The sequence below is a fragment of the Tamandua tetradactyla genome, chromosome 3 (assembly GCF_023851605.1).
Source record: "Tamandua tetradactyla isolate mTamTet1 chromosome 3, mTamTet1.pri, whole genome shotgun sequence".
Taxonomy (NCBI): Eukaryota; Metazoa; Chordata; class Mammalia; order Pilosa; family Myrmecophagidae; genus Tamandua; species Tamandua tetradactyla.
The window spans coordinates 151,667,726-151,680,059 of record NC_135329.1 but is presented as its reverse complement, the minus strand read 5'-3'; the positions used below and the strand labels follow the sequence as shown (position 1 = coordinate 151,680,059).

General features: G+C 34.4%; 1 protein-coding gene across 2 annotated transcripts in view; it reads left to right on the top strand.

Moving 5' to 3' along the window:
• Positions 1-12,334, top strand: part of SESTD1 (SEC14 and spectrin domain containing 1) — a 161,411-nt gene that overhangs the window by 123,974 nt on the left and 25,103 nt on the right. For both annotated transcript variants that reach the window (XM_077154317.1, XM_077154318.1), the window contains 3 exons: positions 1,796-1,918; positions 9,941-10,135; positions 10,652-10,766. In XM_077154317.1, the coding sequence (XP_077010432.1) occupies positions 1,796-1,918; positions 9,941-10,135; positions 10,652-10,766 (433 nt within the window). The remainder of the gene's footprint in view (positions 1-1,795; positions 1,919-9,940; positions 10,136-10,651; positions 10,767-12,334) is intronic.

Below are 12,334 nucleotides of genomic sequence, written 5' to 3'. Positions count from 1 at the left end.
TCATCATAGCATTTTAGTTAGGATAAATAGAAGTTGGAAACATTCTCTATGCCTAATAATAAAAATGGGATTCTTTAAAGTAGATATTGTATTTAGTTAAGGTAATATATTAATAACTTACCTCTTAATAAAGATTGATTGGTTGGATAATGGATGGATGGATGGATGATAGATGGAAAGGAGGGAAGAAAAGAGATCAGCCTTCTTTAAAAAGAGGTTTGAAACCATCAAAAATTATAATAATTATAAGTAGGAACATGGAAAATAATCATAGTAGTATAGTTTAATGTTATGACAAATAAAGGATAGAAATTTCTTGTGTATGTGAATAGTGCAAGTTAAAAACTAATGTATGGAAATATATTACTTTTTCCTGTGATGTGATAAATTTTTATATAATTAAAAAAAAGAATATGTGATCTGTTAGATTTTTTTTTTTCTGTTAGATTTTTAAAATGAATATATTTTAACCAGGTAATAGCAGACATGTACTATGGATCCGCTTTGCCTCATTAGAAAATTTTAAAGTAAGCCTATCCACTTTAATGTTATGCTGAAGAGATACCCTTATTTACATTTTGAGAGCTGTCCTAAGTTTACATTTAGGGCCTAACCATGAATCTATTCTTGAATCCCTTATTCTAGGTTAGTAACAAGTAAAGCTTGGAAATATTATTTTTTCTCTTGAAATTAGTTAAAAGTGACTGTAGTTTCAGAGTCTATCTTGATTATGGATGAAGGGTTAGGAAAGCCTTTTTTCCTTCTGCATAAGAATTTGGTTTTTGCTTAACTGTTTAGATTTGTTCCCCTAAATTCCTGTTAAGAATTAGAATGAAAACCTAATAAAATATGAAATATTAACTATGTTATAAGGCATCATTGTTTATAGTAAAAATTGCTTCACTGTATTTGGGCTGGAAGAACTATTAATACTTGATAGGAAGACATAACTTTGTTCACCCTTGAGTTTTTTGTAATGGGCATGAGGTTTTTATACCAGAGTCTCCCTTGTCCACCCCATTAGATCTCATTTCCTTACACCTGAAGGTGTAAGGTGTTAGACTCCTGTAGGGACTTGACAGAAGAATGCCTGATGCTGGTATCTTGGCAAACTGTTGTTCCCACCTACATCCTTCTGAATAGAGTGGTGCAATGGACCTCTGATATTCTGCTGGGTTTAAGAAAACCTTCAGAGGTTATCACAGAGTATAATTCTATGGTTAGAGTTTAGTTTTCTTCCAAAGTGAAAAAAATAGTATTTTTACTAATATAATTTTTTCAAAGCTTTGGGAAGAACATTAGACTGAGTCAGGGCACAAAGCTTTTAGTCTTAGTTTTAAATTAATGGATTATATTTCTATGGGGAAGTCACTTACTCTCTGGAATTCAGTCTTTTTGAGTTAAGAAATTTGACTGGTGTGATTTCTGATGTACCTCCAAACTTTAAATCCTATAGTTCTCTGATTCTCTTGTCATCATATATTAATTTTTGATCCTCTTTTGGATTTAATTTGGAGCATTCCAAATTTTTTTTTAGTCTGTTAGATTATATGATAGCTGAAAGCCTAAGGTGCTATAGTTTACATCCGTCCAAATTTAGGTTTTGGAAAGCTTGTCACATAATGTCTCCATGGTTCCAAAAGGCAATGCTTAATGTATACTGTCTATGCAACAGAATTTAAGGAATTAACTTAAATTAAAAACACTTGAGAACTTGGATGGGAAAAGCAATTTAGTATGAAAGTTTGAAAAGCTTTTGATTATTTTAAAATTTAATCTCCACTTTAATTTGTAGGTTGTGAACTGGCTTGAAGGACCTGGATCAGAACAACTAAGAGCCCAGTGGGGGATTGGAGACTCCATTAGGGCTTCCCAGGCCCTCCAGCAGAAGCACGAAGAGATTGAAAGCCAGCATAGTGTGAGAGGCCTTACCCCCTGCAAGTTACAATGTGTTGTTAATATGCATAATTAGTAGCATGTATAGTACTAAATGATAAGTTGCTGTAAACTCTGATGTAGGGGCATAAAGTATAGTATATCTAATGTCTAGGAGCCATAAAATACGTTTTGGCACTTAGTACATATTCATTAGAAGATTGATTTTGGTTTTTGTCTCCAATATAGTTTAATTTTATATTTTATAGAAACACAATTGTGTGACATTTGAAAAACTACAATAACAGAAGAAAGAATGATAGTACAAAGACAGTGTCTTCATCTGTAGTCCCTGAGATAGAAACTGTGATTCTCAAGTCCTCAGAGGGAGGCTCTTCCCTGCTTTATTGGGATTGTACAGTAGAATTAAATGCCTGAGAGCATTACCAGAATTGCTACATTTAACACCAATGACAGAAAGTGAGTGCAGAACAGTTTTCCTTTTTTTTTCTTTTAGGGATTCACAATTGCAGTTGTGAAAGGGATAATCAAATAGATCACAAGTATGAAATTGGGAGATAAAGTAATCTGTAAGCAAACTTAGGTACTTTTTTAGGAGCATTTACAGCTAAGCTGTTTGTTATATGGAGGGAACAGTTATTTGTTAAACTTTTACTGCTTATAGTTAATTCTTCACTGTTTAGAAAATGACCATCCAGTTTGTGGATCAATATCTTTACACAAACCCCTTATATACAGGATAGAATAGAAAATTGGAAAAAGGAAACTCAAATCCATTACTTCCATTTCCTTACATTATCAGTCTTAAAAAATAATAACAATGTTAAACTGGGTGCAGATGAAATTTAAAGATCATCTGCATCTTGTATTTCTGTAGTTTTTTTCTTTCTCCATCATCTCCTCTAATTGAAGTGGTGATTAAAAAGTAGATAGTATTAGTAAATATGTATTTTAAATAAATAATTAAAGAATAAAAATTAAATATGCCTTTCTTGGGAAAAACTGTGAGTTGTTGGCCAAGTGTCACTTAATCTTTACTGAAGACATATTTTAACAATATTCTAACAAAATTGTTTTCCTTTTTAGTATACACCTTTCTGCTTAGTCTCCTTATACTGCTTTCTTTATAATGTTTCCTAAATCATCTTTAAAAATCAACAATATTGGCAGAAAGTCTACACATCGTATCCTAAAGGAGCTGTAATTTAGTTAAGGGAATATTATATAACAAAGAGGTACACAAGATTTGAAATCCTCTAAGGTACACCCTAGTTTCCTAGGCTGCTTAAAGCGAATACCATAAAATTGTTCCACTTAAATGACGGGAATTTATTCACTCATGGTTTTGAGAGCAGGAAAATATTCAAATCAAGATATAATCAAAACAGTGCTCTCTTCCTATAGACTGGCTGCTGGGGACTCTTGTTTTCTCTGTCACATGACAGCATTTGCTGGTCCCTCCCTTCTCTTCCAGATTTCATTGTTTTCAGCTTCTTGCTTCTATGACTTTCTCCTCCATCTGAATTTCATTCTCCAGTAATAGGATTAAGACCCATCCTAACCGAAGTGGATGTCCTTAATTGAAGTAACCTCATCAAAATGGGTTCACACCCACAGGAATGGATTAACTTTAAGAATGTTTTTCTGGGGTGCATATGGTTCCAAACCATCACAGTTACTTATATAAGCCTTGCAAGTTTCCTAATTAATACATTCAAGAGACTTAGAAAAATTTGAAAATCTGTGTATCTTGTATGTGTTTTACAGGTACCAACATAATGATTCTTCCTTTTAGGCTAAAACATTATATTACATAACCCCCCTGTTATAGGTGTTACAGTTTTTGACTGCTCTTGATACTTTTTAAATAACTTAATGCTGTTCATATATTCAGTGTGGTTTGTGATTTCTTTGAACCCCATAGATTGTTCTGGAGCATGCTGCTAGAGTATAGCTGTATTCTGTAATGTGTTCTATCTACTCCTTTAGTGTTCTAAAAAACAGCATGTGCTGTAAAATGTTCTAGACTTTATTTAAGAGGATTTAATTATGAAAGTATCCCCAAAGCCTGTTTAATACGGTTACAGGACACATTAGGGTCCTAAGGAATAGGATTTATTGTATTTTATTATGTCTTAAAAGTGCCAAGAGGGGGTGAGCAACAGTGGCTCAGTGGCAGAGAATTCTAATCTGCCATGCCAGAGACCCAGGTTCGATTCCTGGAACCTACCTGCCCATGTCAAAAAAAAAAAAAAAAAAAAGCCAAGAGTAATAAATGTAGTTAGAAATTGCATTATATGCATATTTCATAGAAGTTCACTGAAGGAATTGAAAAATGTAATATATATAGATAGTATGGAATTACAAATTGTATAACTAGCAGTTCCTATGATAAGATGCTTGTTTTTGTATTTCCTTTTTATTTAGAAGGTTGCTTTTCTTATCGATGGCCCTTCCATATACTTAAGCTACTTACAATATGGACTCAATATTAAATTATAGAACTTTTGAATTGGAAATGGTTCATGGATCATTCTGGTACTTATCACCTTATTTTGTAGTTAAAGAAATCAAAAAACTACTTTTTTTTTAATCGAGTAACTAGACTTGAGTTAAAACCACAGATATCTTGGTCTGCAGTTGAAAGCCCCCTTCCCCTGAGAAAAGTTATTAAATTTCACAGATATGCTTAAGATACAGCATTTTTATCATTCTTATACTCTTAACACCTGAAGACATATTCACAAATATTGAGATCTGCATTATTAAACATGGTATCCAAAGATAAGAAACATAGATGGCTTATCATGAACTTAATTTCTTTAAGTGATAATGATACCTGGGATTTGTTTCAATATTGGGAGTGGGGCACAAATTAGATGGAGGTATAGATGAGACAGGATTGACCATGAGATGATAATTACTGAAACTGGATAGTACTTAGGGTTTCATTATATTCTTTTTGCCACTTTTGAATATGTTTGGAATTTTCCATTCCAAAAGAAAGACGATAAAGATTGAGATGATATAATCTAAAAAACAAAAGTTTAAAAAATTGTACGATTTTAACCAATAGGTGGCACTGCATTGTTACCTTGAGAATAGCTTGTTTGCTGCTGCATGAATATATTACCTTATCATGCTTATCATTCTAATATTTTATTAAAAGCTATTTTTTCACTTTGTAAATAAAAGTCAATACTTCAAAGCATTTTTTAGAATTATTCAGGTCTTATGTAATTATAATGCCAAATTTCTAGTATATTGATAACTAAGTATAGGATTTGGAGAAACTTTTAACATACTATTTTGTGATAAAGCATCCTCTTAAGTATTAGATTCCTCACAAAAGCATAACACAGAAACAAAGCTAAAAACCTAAATTTATTAGGCTAGTAGAAATAATATAGAGAGAATAAAAACCCTACTATAAATGGTTGTTTGTCAAGGAGTGTGAATTAGAAGCTATTGTTTTTATAGCACGACAGAAATAATTTTATGGTGCATGGAAATGACTGTAGCAGCTGAACAAATTTAAGCATGTTATAGTTAATTAATAAACTGAATTTTATATTTTTTTTGGGGGGGGTCAGTGAATGGTGGGAAAAATGCATGATAGGAACATGCAGAAGCATAAGTCTCTAAAGCAGCTTCAGGGTTCTGTCTGTATTTCCCTGTCCCACGGGGCTGAATTCTTCCCAAAAGAGGGTGCTGGTGTATTATGTCTAATAGCACTAGAGCAGGTCTACATGAAGAATAAAAGCCCTTTTCTCTCTAACATATATACTAAACATAATCACCTTTTTAGCCTAAGTGAGTTGGCAAGGTATCTTTTCTACTAGATTAGGGTTCCTATTTCATGGTATAAATACCCGTGATTTTGCCAATTGTGTATTACCACCAATTCACAAATGAGTCCAGAGCCAATTCTCACTTCCCCTATCCTAATTTTCAAGGTTATTTCTTACCCACCATCTCAATCCAAATCCCTATTTTGGGTGTTGATTTTTTGTTATCTTGCCACGAAATAGTCATTTTCCACACATTTAAGTGTGCGTAAGAGATAGACCAAAGAACAACAATAAGTTAACTGAATGCAGCCTCTTTACTTAGCCTTCTACACGTTTTGTTTCCCTTTATCCTAAGAAAAAGCATTTTGATTAATTTAAATGCACACATTATATACAGATGAGATTTATTTTTTTCGCATCCCAGATATATTTATTTCATCATGACAATCTCAACCAGTAAGATCAGTATCTCTAATTTCATGTGTTAATTCTGTTAAATATATTATTCCTTAAATTTTATTTGCTTCCCTGGTCAAGTTGCTAGAGCCAGTATTTTATAAATTCAAACCAGCAAGAAATAAGCTTCAGGATGGTGGTTCTTAAACTTTAAATGGGCATAAGACTTATTTCAGGTGCTTGCTTAAGTGCATATCCCAGAAACTTAGAAACTCTGATTCATTAAGGCAGGAGTAGAGATTAGATATTTTAAAATAAGTGTTCCAGGTGATTTGATGCAGGTAGTTCTCATTGTGAGAAGCACTATCTTAGGACTGTGTTAGGAGAAGCATTAACTTAAAAATAAACTCTTTATTCTTTGTGTCATTGCTTTTATTTCTTCAGAGAACTGGGTCCATATATTTAGACCATTAATAAATTTAAACGTTTATTACCTTATTATATCCATATAATAACTGATAAGGTAGGTAGGACAGATTCTATCATCACCGTTCTTTAGATTGGGGATGTGGCGGATATATCAGTCTTGGCACTATTCACATTTTGGGCTAAATAGTTCTTTGTTGTAGGGCTGTCCTGCGCATTGTAGGATTTAGCACCATTAGGCTCTGCCCTTTAGATGTAGTTGCACTTCTCCTCTAGTTGTGATAACCAACAATATCTCCAGAATTGGCATATGTTCCCTGTGGAGTATAATCACACCTAGTTGAGAACCATTGCACTGGTTCATAGAAGGGGTAATTCGATAATAGATCACACAGTGAGGGAAAGAGACAGACCCTGAGCCTGGCTTTCAAATTCAGTGTTTTTTCCACTGTCAAAATTACATATATCTATGTGATGATTTTCAGAGTACATGGTACCTGAAGCAGTAAAAAACATGACCAATTAGAAAAACCCATGCTTTAGACACAGCATAAGAGAATGGTCCATATTTAGGCCAATATTTGTTATCAACTTAATTTTATGTCAACAAATCTTAAAATGTTTTATCCATCCTAATATAAAAGGTTTTATTCATTTGATAAATGTCAATTGTGCACATAATGTATGTCACATGTAGGCATTTGGATATATACATTTTCTTATAAAATGGAATTTGAGTTGGGGAGATAGGGAATGGAGAGCAGTATAGCTAGGGATGTCAGGGGAGACCTCCCTGAGGTCATGACATGTTAGCAGAGACCTTGAATGATGCACACAGATAAATCTTGAGGTAGGAACTTACTTTCTATAATGAAGGAAAAGCAAGAATGCTGGTGTTGCTTGATTGCAGTGGGCAAGGTAGAGAGTCACAGAAAATAAAATTACAAGGGGGCATCAGGGGCCAAAACATGCATTGTCTTTTTAGGGCTTGAGAAGCTTGAACTTTATTTTAAATGCTATGGGAAGTTATTGTAGGAGTTTTTGAGTGGTGAATTGACTTATGTTTTTTAAAAGATCACTGACTGTTGTGTGAGAATAGGGAGTAGGTATAAGTAACGAAGTAGGGAGAAAGGAAGCTAATAGAATGGAGGCGTAGAAGTAATGAGAAGTTGTCAGATTCATGAGGTGAGCCACCAAAACTAGCTAATGGAAGAATCAGCATTATGACCTTATTAACTATTTTAAGATGGGGAAGACCGGGGAGAAGCAGGCTAGGAGGGTGGAGAATCAATAGTTCTTTTGGGGCAAGCTAAGTTTTAGGTTTCTAATAGTCATCTACATGAAGTAGGTTAGTAGGCAGTTGCATATCAGTGTCTAGGATTCAGTAGCAAGGTCAAGGGTGAAGATATTGATTTGGGAATTAACAGCCTATAGATGCTATTTAAAAATAATAAAACTAGGTGAAGTCATCCAAGCCCAATGAGTATAGATATAGAAGACAATAGAGCCTCTGGAAAACTGAACGTTGGGTCACTCATAAATTTAGAGAGCAAAAAAAGGAAGGAGAGCCAGCAAAGGAAGTTTAAAAGGAGCTGTTAGGTTTCAGAAAACAGAACAAGGTGTTTTAAGGAGGAGAAAGTGGTCACTCACGTCAAATGCTGCTGAGAAGGCCCAGTAAAATGAGGACTGAGAATTTACCATTAGATTTGGCAAGGTAGAATTTGTATGTGTTGTTGTTGTTGTTGTTGTTGTGTGTGTGTGTGTGTGTGTGTGTGTGTGTGTGTGTGTGTGTGTGTGTGTGTGTGTGTGTGAACTTGACTGATTTCAGAAGAGTAGCAGGAAGGACAAAGTCCTGATTAGGTTAAAAAGGGAATGAGAAGTTGGAGAGTTTAGAGACCTTGTTTCGAGGGAGGTTTTAAAATATTTTAAATTGAGCTTTAATTTATGTAGTAAAATGCAGAAATTATATAGATATGTTTTAACATATTATAGCTTATTTACATGTTGATTTAAATAATCCAGTTGAGAAGGAAGAATTGATGGAAGAGAGAGAGAGAAAACTTAATTGCAAGAGCTAAACTTTATATAGGCAACAGAAGATAGGATATAGTATACAAGTGGAGGAGTTGGTCTTAGAAGTAGGGATAGATATTTCATCAGATATTACAGTAGATAGGGCAAAGCAAGGGCAAAGTAGAAGAAGGTAAGGGTGTAACAATGTAGAAGCAGGTAAGGGCAAGAATATGAGAGAGTTATTTTCTCATTGCTTCACAGTGATTTAAGAAGTGAGTTCTTTGACCAAAAGTGGAGAGATGAAGAGGGTTTTGGAGATTTAAGGCGAGAAAGCAAATTGACTAGAGAAACACAGTATGATTGCTGAAGGTCTGTTTGAGATCATTTGGTCATGACTGTGAAAAGACACCTGTCCACTGGTTGTTTTACCTAGCCTTGTTCAGCTACTCTAGCAGGTACATAGTAGGCAAAGATTAAGCTTAACCAGGTTTGAGCTTTTGACAGATGAATCATATAGAAGAAAGGAGCCCAAGCACAGAAAGGGGGTGTATGCTGGAGGTGGTTTATAGCCTTATACCAGGATGGAAATGAGGCTCCAGAATACTGGACCCTAGAAATGTTCTGAGTTAATGTATTGGTGGATTCCATAGGATTACAGGGTAAGCATACTACAGGATGTGAATTGGAGAGTCAGAAACCTAGGTTATAGAATAAGATTCTTGAAATTGAGATTTTTAGAGCTGATGTGGGATAATAATGAGATTTGAATATGTGGCTGAGGTGGGGTGAGGACAAGATAATTGAAATGCAGGGAGGGGGTCAAGGAATTGCAAGTTTGGAGTGTTGTGTGGAGGAAGTCTACCTAGTGCAGAAGTCACCATAAGAAGGCTGACTCTGAGAGGAAGACAGTGGACTGTTGTTAAACCCATCAGTGAATAAGGAGGTGCAGTGGGAAAGGTTGGAAGGACATAATACAACAGCACGTATTTCAAAGGAGATGTGGTTTTTGAGAGAACAAGGAGAAGAAATGGTTTGGATGTAGTAATAAAGAGCGAGGAGGCCGTCCACCCCCACCTCCAGGCTTGTGGCATGCCTATTGTGGAAACAAAATCAGCAGCCACTTGAAAAGCTGCAGAGGTAGCTGTTTTCTCTGAGAGTGGACAGGTTTCACTTAGAGCAAGAAAGAGAAGGGAGCATTTAGAGATGAGATGAGAAGATAGGAGACTTCTGTCAGCGGGCGTTGATTCCAGAGATCACAGTGCAGGGGTTTGGACATTTTTCATCCTTATCCTTTAGATAATTTTGCCTTAGAAAAATTTTCCTGAATGTTAAACTTTATCTGGAGAAAATATAAAATGTATTAGTTTCTTCAGGAACTAATTCAATCCTTAATTTACTTTGTAACTTCTTAATTGCAGGAATGGTTTGCAGTTTATGTGGAACTTAATCAGCAAATTGCAGCACTCTTGAATGCCGGGGATGAGGAAGATCTTGTGGAACTGAAGTCGCTGCAACAACAACTTAGTGATGTTTGCTATCGACAGGCCAGTCAGCTGGAATTTAGGCAGAATCTCTTACAAGCAGCTCTTGAATTTCATGGTGTTGCCCAAGATGTAAGTACCTGTTCTGATTACTTTCTTTTCCCAAAATTATCTCAACACTTATGTACACATAATTTTTACAGGTTTGCATGCCTTCTAATTATTTCTCTGGAACAATAAAATAATTTTATTAGTGGGGGAAATGAGATAAAATTGATTGTTTTTAAATTTTTACTTTTAAGTCATTCTGCATGCAGTTAGAGTTTATTTTCTAAATAGTGTGTCCAACCTAGTAGACGTATTTCATTTGACTGCTCCTCAGTGTTTATGCTTTATAACCTAGACTGAAATAGAAGTTTTGTTAATTTTTTTTACATTCTGCTGACCTGGACATACTTCTTTGTCTTCCTGGTGCATGTGTCTGTGCATTCTGTCTTTCAAATAACATGTATTCTACTTATTTGTCCTTGTCTTTTAACAGCTTAGTCTTTTCAATTATAACCTCATTAGATATAAACCTCATTGATCATTAAACACTTTAGATGCTGATTACATCAGGGTTATCTCTTTGGTGTCCCTCTGCTTTAGTTGTCTCAGCAGTTGGATGGCTTATTAGGGATGTTGTGCGTAGATGTAGCACCAGCTGATGGAGCATCGATTCAGCAAACTTTAAAACTGCTTGAAGAGAAGCTGAAAAGTGTTGGTAAGCAGATTTTAAAAATGCTGAAACATAAAGGTTGTTTTTTTAAAAATATAATTATTATGGTTAGACAATTAAGTCAACTTACAATGATCTACTTATAATTTCTTTTAGGGAGTTCTGAAAATATTAGTCTAAAAGATTCCCTTGAGTATATGTAGTTTATGCTAAAATTTGTATTTTTCATTGTTGGTCCATTACTCCTCCCTTCACTGGGCCTTTAGCTGTCTTGTTGACCCAGCTATACCTACAGGTACTGTATCTTGCATATAATATGGATAGTTATTTGTAGTGCATGTGTAAACTGTAATTAGCTGTGAAGTGTTCTGTGGTAAACCCTTTATGAACAAAAATGTGTTCTATGCAATGATTTTTGTTGTTCCTGTATCCTAACCTTGTGAAAAAAATAGTTGGTTTGGTTCTGTGCATTTGCTTCTCAAATTGGAAATATTGCCAAGGTTACGTACTCCAAGGGGAAGATGGTCCAGTTCAGTAAGTGAGTTCTGTCACTCAAAAGTGAAGGCTTTTAAATTTTTCTAGGTTAGAATACAATGAACTTCCTTAGATAATAGCTGGAGAGATTGATAGTGGATGTGAAAATGACAAGAGAGGTTGTATTGAGTGGGAGTGGGAGGGAAAAGCAGAATGGAGAGGAACTTAAGGAAAAAAGTTAGTAGAAAGTAGGTATGTAATTGAACCGAGTTAATTATTGGAAAGAACTTGAGGGAATTGATTTGAAAAACCATGCTTGTGTTGGCATTTATACTTGCTTGCAGCCTTTGTATTTTAACAGAACATATGCATAATATAGATTTAGTATTTAATATGCTAAATGAAATACATTGTTTTTTAGAGTTTAGGTTTATAAAAAAAAGTATGCAGAAAGTACAGTGTCCATATAACCCCCCTCTCACATAGAGTTTTCCCTATTATTAACACTTTGCATTAGTACAGTACTTCTGTTACAATCAATAAAACAGTATTATAATTATATATTAACTGTAGTCCATAACTTCATTAGGATTTAATGTTTGTGTTGTATAGTTCTATGGTTTTTAAAAATTGTATTCTGGTAACATATATACAACCTAAAATCTACCATATAACCACTTTCAAATACAAAATTCAGTGGTGTTAATTACATTTACAGTGTTTCCATATCATTACCACAATCCATTCCAAAACTTTACAGAGTAAACAGAAACTCTGTACCAATTAAGCATTAACTCTCCATTGTCTACCCCCATCCCATGATATTTATTGTAAAATAGCATAAGTTTTCTTGAGCCACCCTTTTCCTTTAAAAAGGAGAAAGAGAATTCCTATATACATTTTGGATTCGGAGTATTTTAAGCATATCCTAAATGTTGCTTCCTATGGTGGATAAGCTGGGACAATACTTACACTCATAATTTTGTATTTTTTTAACATCTATAATACTTTGCTTGAGTGTTTGAAATCTTGCAAGTCTTGTACTTTTTTTTTCATTTTGCTTTTGAAGTCATAGTGAATTATATACAACAAACCCTGAAGATGAGAAAAGAAATAGGAATATTTGCTCAATAGCTTAA